The 14049-nt window shown below is 41.4% G+C and overlaps 1 protein-coding gene across 1 annotated transcript in view; it reads right to left on the bottom strand.

Moving 5' to 3' along the window:
• Positions 1-14049, bottom strand: part of sphkap (SPHK1 interactor, AKAP domain containing) — a 162690-nt gene that overhangs the window by 63494 nt on the left and 85147 nt on the right. The window contains exon 2 of the mRNA XM_034114430.1: positions 8391-8479. Coding sequence (XP_033970321.1) covers positions 8391-8431 — 41 coding nt within the window. The 5' untranslated portion in view covers positions 8432-8479. The remainder of the gene's footprint in view (positions 1-8390; positions 8480-14049) is intronic.

Raw genomic sequence — 14049 nt, 5'->3', positions numbered from 1 at the left:
TCCAAAAGACCCTCTAATGACCCTCAGTCCTGCCTCTAATTATTCATGCTCTTCCATGTGGTAAACCCACCCTGCCCTCAGACAGTCCTTACTATGCTAATGTGGTCCATTGATATCTAACACTGTACAACTACTACACATAGCTATTTGTTCAGATGTTCATGCTCCCCAGAGGGTCTATCCCAATGCTGATCCATTGGCTTTTTCTCCAGCTCAATCATTTGTGCATTTTAAGTGAAATATCTCAACAACTATTGGATGGATTGGCAAGGCTGACATTTAACAGGATGAATCTTAATCATATTGGTGATCCTTTAAGGCAGGGGTGTCAAACAAAATGTCATCGCGGGCCACATCAGCATGAAGGTTGCACTCAAAGGGCCGGTTGTAACTTTAAGTCTCTATAAATATACATATATAAATATATATAATATATATAAAATAATGTATTATATTACATTATTGCCTCTGTATTTGATTATTATCGGATAGGGTAATATATAATAATATAATTAAATACGTCTGAAAGCAGAAGTCTAGGGCAAATAATTGCAAGTCTCTTCAGTGCGCATGTCACACAATGAGATGCATTGTGGGACATGTAGTTTATGGGCAACGTGCTTCTGTAAAGCGGCTTGTAACCGTATAATAAATGTATTATATTCTTTCCAAGCTCTTGCGGGCCACAGAAAATGAAGTCCGGGGCCACCCCTGCTTTAAGGTAAGAATCTTTTGATGCCAGTTGTTCTGTCCGCTGTTCAAATTACAAAGATTTCGTCTATTCGTCCCTTTTTTTCCACTTGGCGGGTCAGGGAGGGCTGCTCTAATGGGTCAATACCCAAAACTGACTGGCCCTTGCACATTTCCACTTCGAGCAAAGAGATACAACTAGCTCTAGGTCAGCTGGAAAAGTCTTGGAGCAAAGGATGGCTTGTTGCAATTAATAATGTGTCCAATATTTTAGTTAATGACCAAATATCTTCAAAGGTTTCGATATGGTACAGAACCTTAACATGTATTGTCATTCTGTATGTTACTCATTGGGCGCTGTTGGATGGGCCGTGTTTTTTCATGTAGCGGTGAAACATAAAATACAACAGGATGTCCGAAGTCTTAAGTGTTTAAAATGCAAATGAAGAGCCCTTAATATTTACTTTCCTCTGCTAGTGTTAAGGCCCGGACACACCAAGCCGATTTTGGCCGTCGATGGGCGTCAGGCCGTCGATGGGCGTCAGGCCGACGATGAGCGTCGACACGCCCTACTCAGATTGGTGTGTCCCGCACCGTTGTGTCTTTTCAGCCGTGCCGACACCTTTTCGGCCGAAAACCCGTCGGCCAAAGGCTGTCGGCAAAAGATATCACTCTGATTGGCTGTTCAGCTAGCGAATCAGTGCATGAGAAGCGAAACGGAAGTGAGGGACCCAAACAAACTATTAAGAAGGCAAATCTGAGATTTCATTTAACTCCAGCTCTCGACACAGGTTCGGGAAAGCCCCATGAGCTTCTCGCTGTAGAGTGAAAATGGAACGCACACGTTATTTGTTGTTTGTTTATATCACGCAGTCTGTTCTTCTTCTCTCGGTTATCACGCAGTCTGTCTTCCGGTTGTTGCCTCTTTTGAATGACGAATACACACTACCGCCGCCTGCTGGTAAGGAGAGTTATTGCCACTCACGCATGCGCAGTTCGTACGTGCTTCTTGGCCGTCGGCTGAAGTCTTTGCGGTGGGTTCCAGTGCGACACATGGCCAAGACGCAGAGACGCGAGGCGACACAACAGTCGGGGGTCCGTCTGTGTGAGTTCTTTGGAGTCAGCTTGGTGTGTCCGGGCCTTTAGAGATCGACTTGTGTTCAAGGGTTTCTGTGCCACTCAGCAAAACTGCCTGCCACCCTGGCTCTCCTCCATTGGAACAGATGCTGATATCCAGACTTTCTCTTTCCAATCTGACCCTGGTGAGCATTGCTTCTTTCAAACAGGGGCCCAAACAGGCAGTTTGATACAGATGAGAGAGCATTGTAAATGAGGGCACAACAGCAACACAACTACACAGCAGTCACTCCACTGGCCTGGCAGGACCCCTGATGATAGTAAATGTAAAACAATCTCAAAATGACTGCCTTCACCCTCTCCTGTGGAAGGGTAGGCAATTCAATTTGTTTTGCCATGCAATACACTGTAGTACACTGTCGTACACACAGATCTCAGTGCATCTGACCTGCTGCTTCAGTCTCAAACGGTTTCCTTGAACCTAGTGGCAAACAGAGAGATGTGATGATAACACAACACTCTGAGCCTTTCTCAGCTCCCACCACCGGCTTGAAAAGTCACTGTTATTATCCCTCTGCTGGAAATAAGAGTGTTTTCTCCTTAACTGAAGAAAACACATTACAGCAGATGGTAGACATGAGTGTAGAAATAGTCGGTAAAAACCAAGAACTAAAAGAAAAGAGAAATCCAACCTCTCCAGTCACCTTGCTATGTTTCACACTAACACAGCTATAGAAAGAAATGTACCCTTCATGTATCAGTTTCCAAAAAAAGAAAAATTGGCATTGTACATTCCTGCAAAACCACTGATACTTTGAATGTTTCTAAACTAGTATCATATGACATAAATACATTTCATATCCGCCTGATATCACTCTTGCAGAATGGCACAATGCCAAGGGGTAAAAGTTGTGAAACCATTGATTTGGGTTGTGCTCCAAAACAATGTTATTACGTTTAGAATTAAGATCATGGTATCAAAAAACTATGGAAGTTACGTCACTTGCTTTGCGCATTGCTTGTTGTGTTACTCTTGCAAAAATGTTAACATTCATGTTATCCGTGGTTTGCATATAAATAACAATGCTAACATTGTTTCGTGCTGACTGGGCTGATAACTGTAGATTTACCAGTTGTATTAAATCTTACAAAAAGTTAAGGAGGATATATTCTGCTCATTTTCAGGTTTCATAAATGGGGCGAAGCCTGCGAGCTAGTTCAGGCAGTCAACTCGAGCACCAATGATACATTAACACGTGACGCGCCTCGTCCCTCTTACAACCAACCAAACACATTCTCCTAAACATGCCGCTCTATTTAAGCTGCCAGGTCTTGCTGCTGCTGTGTTTCATGTTGCTGCTACTTGCCTGCCCCACCACCACCCCAGCTTCCACCCCGGCTTCCACCTGTAGGCTCGGGGGAATAGTTATCTAATCATCACTCAATGTTCTTTGTACATCTGTGGAGTGATGAGGTCCGAGCCTAGACGCCAAACTTAAACTATATGCTGCTTCTAATAAACATATTAAGAAACACGTGCGTTGTCTGACTGAACTATATTTAGTGTCTCTAGTGTGACAGGTTTATTGGTCAAAAGCTCTTTTCACCCTCTGTCTGAAACCAGAGCCCAGTGTGTGGGAGAGAAACTCCCTCCGGAGGGAACACAGGGATTTTAGCCTTTGCAGACCATTTACGTGCACAAACTCCTATATAACGCACTACATGAAAGGGAAAGGCCCAAAATCATCATACGGCCTCGTCAAAGAAAATTGGCGATGCAGGAAGGACATAGATGCAAGAAACTGAATATAAAAAAATACAGATAAAGCCTGAGCCCAGCGAGGGCAGCATGGCAGGACAGCAAAGACACATTAGCATTGTTCTGCTCAGCGGTGAGCAAGGGAAAGGTAATCATTTCTGATTTACACCTACTGTCAGAAGCCCCATCTTCCCTCTGATTAGACATAACCCCCTGAGCACTGATTACATGCTTATGGCAACACACACCTGCACACCAGGCAAGAAACAACTACAGCCCTGCTTACCATTCTCGCATGAAGAGCTCTTGAGTTGAGAACGTTTCCGACAAGGCAAAGTGAGAAAACTGCCCACAACACTGCTGGCTGACAGCTCAGAAGAACACCAAGCTGGGGTGTCATGCAATGCGGGATAACAAGTGTCTTTCTGCTCAGCTTTGAAGCGAGACTGAGTATATTTCAATGAATATTTTCGAAGATTGTGTGCCAAACCCTTGACTCAGGATTTAGAGCTGCATATACAAAAGAAAGTGCTGACTCCAGTCTGGGCATACAGCAGATACAGCTCGTGTTTGCATTGTTTAATAGGCAGTTCCACAAGTTATAAACTCAATAAAAGACGGGCTTATTGTAGTGGAGGGTCAGTGAGCGGTGAGTTAGCATTAAAATGGTTTAAATCTGGTCAATGGGCGCGTTGGATGTGTACCTAAGTAGGTGAGTTATTCATTAATTATTAAAATCACATGCAATTTGCACCGATCTAATTTGCCATATCCTGAAGAATGAAACAAAATATGCAAATGTTAAAGAGATTTTGCTCTTCAACAATACACTCCATTATAAATAAGACACATTTTTCTTTTGCGCCATGATTTATGAAGATGGATTTTCCTTACAGTTATATCAGTACCAGCAAAAACAACCATTATACTGAGTGGGTGCGAAACACTTCTCACACATAATGACCACTGATTACAGATTAATCACATTCAAGCACCTGTGCACGCACGCACGCACACTTGTTGTTGTTGTTCTCCCAGAGTACATTTTGACCTACAATTATCTTCCGCCCCACTTCAGAGTGTCATGCAGGATCATCTCAGAGTCTCCGCAGCAGGTGTTTCTGACGCTCTTCATCGAATATCACATCTGTTCCTGAGGTTTGAACTGATGCCGCTGTTCAGGCATATCATACATCTACGGACTATTGCTTGTTCAGGCGTGGGGAGTAACAGATTACATGTAAGGGGATTATGAAGTCAGGATACAAAGAAAAGGTAACACTATTCCCTTATAGTAACATAAAGAAAAATGTAATCAGATTACCGTTACATTTAAAAAAAAAAAATGGGGATTAATAGAAGGATTTAAATGTTAGTAAGAATCTAAAAAGATCATGTTTGTTGTCATTTTATTTCTTAAGCTGTACTGTTCTGTAGGTTTACTATTTAAGTGTGAACCTATACGCCTACTGCCCTAATCTGCTGTAATCAGGTCGCATTTCTTTTATATTTTAATATACTTACGGATGACATGTTTTGACAGGTAACTGTAACCAAAAACCTTTTTAAAGTAACCCTCCCATCCCTATGCTTGCTATTGTATCCGTCTTTTTCTTCTCAATCTGCCTGCTGGCCCGCATGATTACCACAAAAAGCTTGGGGCGGGAAAGTGAACATTGCTATTTCCCCAGAAAGTGAAAACAAATTACCCTCAGCAGCACAGCACATTATTTCAGCCTCAGCTCCTGCCAATGTTACGCTCCCAAATACAAAACATTTCTTCTTGCTCCTTCAACCCTTCTCTCTAATATCACACACTCTCTCTTCACCATCTGTCCCATTAGTTTTCTGTGCGACTCGGAGGTTGTGGCACCTCTTAGACACAGAGGTGGGAAGTAGTGGAGTACAAATACTTTGTTACTATAATTAGGTCACGGATACGATAACGAAAACGAACCTTAGTCGATATCAAAAAAGTCTTCCGTCCACACGGTATCGGCTCAAGAAACGTGTCCGTCCACACGAGACCGCTCGACCCGCTGGAAACGCTGTAGTACATATGCCGGGCCTGTAAGTGGCGCAGCACTTCCGCCACAAAATACACCAAAAGCAGCGAAGAAGACCCCCCGAGCATGGTTGCCATGGTTGCCTGGTTGCCCTTCTGTTTATTCTCCGCGGTGGATTTAGCAAACATGTAGTTCATGTAGTTCTCCATGTCCACTTGTTGCTGATGGTTGTGGTAGAGGAGCTGTAGATGTTGCACTAACATCTGTAGCATGGTCAGTAGCAGACAGTAGCTACTGACCATGCTACAGCAGTGAGCAGCAGAAGTTGTTGGCGAAAACACATCAGCAATGACGCGGGTGACGCGGGGGTGAGCAGGAGAGGTGGGGAGAGGCGGGGCTATGGCGTCGTCGTTATCAGGAAATGATCGTATAGGACGTACACACGGAGCCGTTAGGCCCCCCAGAGCGTTTCGTCCGCAGATCTATCCACCTTGGGACCCGTTACCGTTTGAGGGCTCCGTTTCCGCGGTTCCGTTAAGGCCTCGTGTGGACGAACCGTCCATACGATAGAGAACTGTAGCTGATACAACCCGTTGCGTCTCCGTGTGAACGTGGCCTTAGAGTCATTGCGTGCCTATTGATTTGAACACGATCCGTGTATCCATCATTTCCTGGTCTTCTCTAAAGAAGAGGGACCAATGAAAACGTTGTCATGTTGCCGTTGTTCAGCATGGAAACATTCATTAGCTAACAATGACATTATTGTTCTATTAATATAAAGGGAGGTCAGGTACTCTTTAAAACAGCTGCTAGTTATGGGTACTTTTTACTTAAGTACATTTCGAAGCCCATACTTCTTTACTTTTACTTGAGTAAAGAAGTTTAGTCAGTACTTCTACCTTTACCAGAGTATTTTTAAACACAAGTATCTGTACTTCTACTTGATTAAGCCATCTCTGGCTGCTGATGACGGCTGTCTCTCGGCATCCATTAGTGCTTTCTGACCAGCTCTGCCTCAGCGGTCCCAGTGCATGCACAAGTGTTTGCCTTTTCATTTCCCTCCCTTTCTCTCTAACCTGCAGCCCTTCGGGACACTGGCTCAGGGTTCGGATGATAAATTGCTGCGATTAAGTGACGTAATCACCCCGAGACTGCAGACAGATGTTAGTCGGGAGGAGCAACAGAGTTTGCCCCCATGTTGTGAGGAGGGGAAACGCTTTAGGGATGCAACGGGTGGCTATTTTTATCATGATGATAGACAACTGAAGCCTAATGACCGCTTTAGAGGCAGTTTAGTGGGAAATAGTTATATAGGGAAGCAATAAAAGGTATTAATGCAGAATGAATAGTGTTTTTCCTTTCAGTGACAATTGAGGTAAAGTTTGGAGGAGTCATACATGTAAGTTAGACAAAAGTATGATCTATATCAGGGGTCGGCAACCTTTTTGATATGAAGTGCCATTCAAAAAAAAAAAATTTATCAGCGTGCCGACGATCGTGAATTATCAACGGGGGTGGGGGGGGGGGGGGGGGGGGGGGTGCTCGACGAAAACACTCGTGAAAAGTGATGTTTAAAACTCAGTTAATGGGGCTCATTCACTGGCGCTTCCACAAACAACAACCAACATAATTGTTACATTCAAATGAAGTAGCCTACATTTTTCAAGTTTATATTAACTTTGGAGAAGAACACGGGAGAAATGAGCGGAAGCGCTCTCTTTTCCTCTCTCCCCCTCTCTCTCTCTCTCTCTCCTGACAGCCTGTCAGTATCTCATGCAGCTCACTGATCCAGTAATGAGTGACAGTGAAGAATAAATATATTTATAACTAGTTCCAGAGGTAGATCAAATAGCTAAGTGTGTTAGGTCTAACTCTTGTGTGTTTTGCTCCGCTCACCGGTCCGTCACAGAGGGCGGAGCTGCAGGATTTCTGCTTCACACACGTTGCAAACCGCTATTTTATTGTCATTTTCGGACACCTTAAAATACTGCCAGACTGGTGAAGCCATTTTGGCGAGCTTGTTTTGCCGCACACAGAGAAAAGTGTCATGTATTTTACGTCTCGCGATCGGCCTTTTTAGAGAGCACCGATCGATCGGCAGAGAGTGAGTATTGGCCGATATCGATCGCCACGCAAAAACTGCGGCATTTTTACAGCTCCTTATGGGTAATGCAATTTGTGAAGTGCTTTCCTCTGTGGTGAAACTATCAGCACTGCATTACGGAGGAAAGCGGCAGAAAGTCGCCTGGAGTTAAAGAGAGCGGGGCTGCGTTGCGTGCATGGCTTCCTTCTGCAGGTAACGGGGAGACGCGCTATTTTCCATGTCGTTTTCATAAGGGCTGTGACCTTTAATAGCTTGTTTCAAGGCTAGGACATGCATTTTCGTAGTCACGCTTGAACTGAATTATGGGCATGCCTTTTAAGATATTTTACCCTTTTCTTTCTCTGAGCTTTCTGGTAAATGAGCGAGGAGGAAACAGCCTATAACACATCAAACAGAATGGTGTTATCATACTGTATCCCTGCCTGAAGATGTGGCGTTGGATAGCAGTAGGCTTTGGTTGTTGTCAGTAAGTCATGTTAAATAAAAAAAATGCAAAAGACAAGCAAACCTCCTCTAGCAGGCTTCGGCTCTCTAAAAGGAATATCTGGAAAACCGCAATTCATGCAGAGTATCATGAAGCAAGGACAAACGTGTAAAGTTTACATATTTTGTAGCCTTTTAAAATCCTCTTCCTACCAAAAAACAGTGCACTTTTTACCTGAAGCGTTAAAACAGTTATATACGTTTTACATTTTACAACAGTGGTATTTGACGATGTAGAACATGCCATTGACAAAACAAAAGGAGTTCTTACAGTTCAGCGAAGGTCCGCAGCGCAGTGATCAGCGATGACATCTCCGATTCTCAGCCTACGATCCTATATTATCAGGCCAGGGCATTCACCTGAAACACACAGATAGCGGAATGGATAAAAACGCTTATACAAACACACACACACACACACACACATCACATCAGTGTCACAAGTTAGGGACAGATGGATGCCGTTCTTCGAGGCTGTCACACTATACAGCAGTTTTCCTCCGCATCATCTGGCAGGTGTTTTGAGATGTAAGCAATTTAAATCACACCAGTGTCTACTCATCATCACACACACACACACACACACACACACACACACACACACACACACACACACACACACACACACACACACACACACACACACACACACACACACACACACACACACACACACACACACACACACACACACACACACACACACACACACACACACACACACACACACACACACACACACACACACACACACACACACACACACACACACACACACACACACACACACACACACACACACACCACACACACACACACACACACACACACACACACACACACACACACACACACACACACACACACACACACACACGGAATGTGACATATCTCGGGTGATGACACAGATCTTGCTTGTTGTGTTAGATACCGGTGAAAATGAAAAACATTTCACACTGTGATTCACGGGGGCAAGAAGGGACAAAACTGGAAAACTGGATATGAACATGAGCAAAATAAAACACACATAGGAAAAATGTACATTACATATTTCATATTAAAGTGTGACTGTCTTTCTTCTAACTTTTTGCAAGCCAACTCACAAGTATTTGATAGACTGGGTTTAGTGGCTGCAGAGTTTCAGTTCATGATGACTTTGCTACAATTTTCACATCAAAACATTCATACATTATATGTCTGTCTGTCTTTCTGTGTGTGTTTTACTCTCTTACGCTCCATCAAAGTGAGATGTATTAACTCTCTACGAGATCCGAAAACGTATGTTGACTTGTAACATGATCTTTACACTTCCTTCTTGCATTTAATAAATGGTCTTGTATGTAAAAACTCAATGTTTTTGCAAATCTAACTCAATAAATGTTCGGAGCCCAAAAGGGACATTGACTGAAATGATTACTTGCAACTTTCATAGGACAAAAAGGGAGCCCGTCTCGAATGCTGTACCCAGTTCTCTTTACACATCAATGGTTTAAAACCCTAGAAGACCCTGTTTGGCTGCAATGGTGCTAACACAGACATTCAAATGCACCCATGTTTCCCTGTGTATTTGACTGTTTCTGTTAAACAGGTGCAGTAACTTCTCTGCTTTAGTTTGTGATTTCAGATGATATAGTCTAACAGCACATTTGTTGTCACAGCGTCATGATGAGGTCATGGCAAATTGTAATGAGGTTGACGCACACATTAATAAAGTTATTGGGCATTTAATGAGGTCAAGGCGCACAATAATGAAGTCATTATGCTAGTGTTGCATGCTTAACTTAATCTCATATACACTCACGCATGAATTGCTTCCTGTTACACAGTAAGGTCACATCCTCTCCCTGATTGCTGAAGACGGACGCAAACTTGATTAATTGTCATGAATGCATTTTATAAAAACAGCAGATTGTATTAGTATAACAACACAAGTAAGATAAGTGACGGGGCATCTTTGGTTTCTTGACATCATGACCACAATTGTTTCCTTATTTTATCCAAGATTAGCCATTTGAGCCCAAAACCAAAGTGTATTTTAACCCAAACTATGATCTTTCTCAAACTAAACCAAGCTTTAACCATAGCATTGACTCATTAAGACTTGCATACAGCAGGGGATGACTTTTATTTTTGAAAGAAACGTTACCTCCCAGTACTCCTTCCTAATAATAATAATAGTAATTCCAGACAATTCTTGGCAAAACTGTGCTAATGTAAGTTGTTTGATAGGTTAAAAATACCCACTATTATAGCCGATTATCAACAACACGATGACTTGAAGGACGCTGCCGTATCAAAATCTACTTCAAGACCTTTATTTTTTCAATTTAGCGTTTACTTGCTGCCTATTTCCTGAAGGACTTTGTGTTCAAATTACCACACAACATATTGTGTTCTATACCAGAGTGGAGAAGCTATACAAAATGCATAAAAAGTGGGAAAATAGGATATTCATTTTTACCCTATAGGCACCGCTGACAGTTGAATTCAGTAGAACAACATGCTTTGAAGCTTTGGGGGGAAACATACATGTTACATCATTGGTGTCTCTGAAGAGGCAACTATTGAAACTACACTAAACATCATGCACTAAGGTACAAAGAGAAAAGCTTTTATTTAAAAGAAAATTCACTATTTCTACTTTACTAACAATGGATGAAGTTGCATCTTTACTCTCAGCAGCAAATCACTATGCTGCTGTGCACCAAGCTGGTCAAAAAAACAAAATCCTCGCCTCATCAGACAAAACAATCAGCTCCCAGACAGAAAGACCCTGATTGGACTCCTTAACCAGTTGCTTCAAGCCTATCTAAATCGTTTCATTGGTATATCCAGGAGCATCGATGAAGGATATAAGAATGGATTTGCTTTGCTTTATTCAACGGAGCAAGATATTTGGCTAGCGTCTAGCTCAAAAACCCCTTCAAAATGAAAGCCCCCTCTGGTGAATTTGTAGAAACCCAATGTATAGTTGAAGTGTTTCTTAAAGAAGACCAGTCTGGACTGAAATATCCTTTTTTTTTTTTTGGCCACTGGGGGGCAGCAGAAACAGGTTGTGAGTCAATCTCCGACATTTTAAAGGTCCAGTGTTTCATAATTACTGGGATTTAGGGGCAGAAATGTAATATTATATTGATCTTCGTTAGTGTATTATCACCTGAAACTAAGAAACGTTATGTTTTCCGACACCATGTTGGGATTACATGTTTCTACCCAGGAAGTGCACCGGAGGTTAAGCAAATGTTCTAGTGGACAAACGGTGGTACTACAACTTCTGTGTCAGTCCGTAACATCAATTATGAATCAACTTCCCAGTTCAAAATTCACTAACAGCCAAATCAAGACTTAATTTATTTGACCAAGCCGATATTTGCCATTATGCTGTGGATTGGAACATTACAAAATGACATTAAAATAAAATAAAAAGCCAAGATAATACAAATTAAGCCATTTTCTGGTAGCTTGTTCTAGATATGTGGAGCACAATAACCGAACGCTTCTTCATGTTTAGTTCTGGATGGTTTATCATGTAGCAGAAGATCAGAAACTCAGGCACTAAACCATTCATTGATTTATAAACCAACAGCAGTAATTTGAAGTCAGTTCTTTGATGGACAGGAAAGACATTTAATAAAGTGATTTGAAGGAAAGTAATTTGAAGCCAGTGTAAAGACCTCAAAACTAGACCACTTCCTTTGAGTTAGTGAGGACTCGGAAAGTGAAACCAAACAGCTAAACTGCTAAACCATGAGCCAAAACCCGCTATAAAGCTCTGAAGAGAATGATTCTCTGCCAGATTCATCACAAGGAAACCATTTTAGTGTATTGTTATCATGACAATATCGAATATAGCTTCTCTACAATCAGCTGATCTGTAAAACAAAAGCTCATCTCTCCAGTTGAGATGCTTAATTGTCAAAATGGAATCTGAAACTCTTCCAGATGACAACACCTGACCTTATCAAATACCTTGATCACACTAACGAATTATTCCTGCAGTCAAAATTGTTAAAATGTACAGACCTGGTAGAATTCCAAACGGCACAAATCACGTTTAAGGCAAATAATAACATTTTACCAGGAAACATCCAAAAAGTATTCACTCAACGAGTGGGGGGATATAGTACAAGGAGACCATTTCAATTCGAAATTCATAGGGTCCGAACAACCAGAAGAACTTTTTGATTAACCAGTTCAATACAGAGAAATTATTTTTCGAGGTACAGGGATGGGGAAGGTGTTTGACTATGTGTATGTGTATATGTGTATATGTGTGAGTATGTAGGTGTGTATATGTATATGTGCATAATATATATGTATATATGTGTATGTGTGTGTATGTATGTGTGTATGTACATATGTGTATCAACAGGTAAAGCAGATTAATAATAATAATAATAACAATAATTATTAATAATAATGATAATTATTGCAGATTATAGATTATAAATAAATCATTTAGGGACAAGGGGGTGAGATTAAATAAGTTATACTTCTTCTCACTCCTTTTCGAACACTAGATGTGGGACTGTTTATGTTGCTAATGCTGTTGTTGTTGTAAATGTCATTTTTTGTTTTGATATCTCTTACATGACTATGCACTGCAACATTTGTTTTGTTTTGTAATTATTTATTTTACTTGTTCGAAATAAAATGTATCAATCAATCAATCTCTGCTAACATACGACAGGGTTATACATATTCATGTTTTATCCTGACATCCCTGTGGAGTCATCACTCCCCAATCCTCAGGAAGGCAATACATGAGGGACTTGTCAAACTGGCCTTTCAATGTTAGCATATCACTATAATCTATAATTAAAGATTATATAACACCTGTATGTCACAATGCCTATATTACATGCCTCCTACATTACTTGGCATTGTTTTGCAGCGAGGCAAATGTCAAAGTTAATGAGCCCCTGCAGTATTAACACATTTTCTTATTCATGTCATTGGTTTTCACACATCACAGTTGCGACACCCTCAACGTGTCTCAGGTGTTAAATTGCAGAGGCTCAACAGGACATCTTAAGGATGATGGGAAGAAAAGGAATTGCAAAATGACGCTAAGCATTTGCTTCAACATGCCAAAAGAGGGGGGATTTCCCCACGGGACACATACGGTTAATTCAAAGTCTACAGCGATGTTAATTACAAAGTGGTTACAGGAGGCTTTGTTGGGATGGAGTACTCGTTCTGCACAATCAGAATTATTTGAGAGAATATGAAATCTGTTTTTCCATACTGTAGAAAATCAACAAGATTAGATGTAAATGTCTTTTTAGTATCTTTTATAACAGAATTTCCGAAACATAACTCAAAATAATTCTTATTTCATCCTTGTTTTATTCAGTCCTGTGTTTACTGACTTCTGTTGGTATAACGTATTTTTAACAATCACAAATGTACTCTATGTATTACCTGGGAAGGGTAAGTGGTAGTATTGCTTATATTTTTGGGTTTGTCAAAGTCAAAAGTCAAAGTCAACTTTATTGTCAATCTTCCAGTTTGTGTGTACAGACAGAGAGATCAAAATACTGTTTCCCACAATCCTGTTTGTGCACTTTGTGTTACCTTCCGTGTATCAAAAATGCTATATAAATAAGATTTCATTTAATTACATTTAAAGTACAGGTAGGGAAAGTTATTAGAGTAAGAAGAGGATGATGAGGATGGCTTGAGGTGAGTGTGGGCGGGGCATTGTGACTTCAGTGAGCATCTCTTTTTGTGCTGAGAAATCAAAATGGCAGCTCGGCGTCACACACTCAGCCACACGGCCCTTCAGGCAGTGTGTGTGCTGGTTTGACTTCAGTATGGCGCCTGGTCTCTCCACAGTACCTGTCTCTTCTTCGTTCTGTATTCTACTTTTCCCTAAATTATGTTTGAACTGAGGTAAACAAAAAGAGGAAACTGGTAAGGAAGTGCTA

Source organism: Trematomus bernacchii, unplaced genomic scaffold (genome assembly GCF_902827165.1).
Source record: "Trematomus bernacchii unplaced genomic scaffold, fTreBer1.1, whole genome shotgun sequence".
NCBI classification, from domain to species: Eukaryota; Metazoa; Chordata; class Actinopteri; order Perciformes; family Nototheniidae; genus Trematomus; species Trematomus bernacchii.
This window is presented reverse-complemented; position numbering and strand designations above follow the sequence as displayed.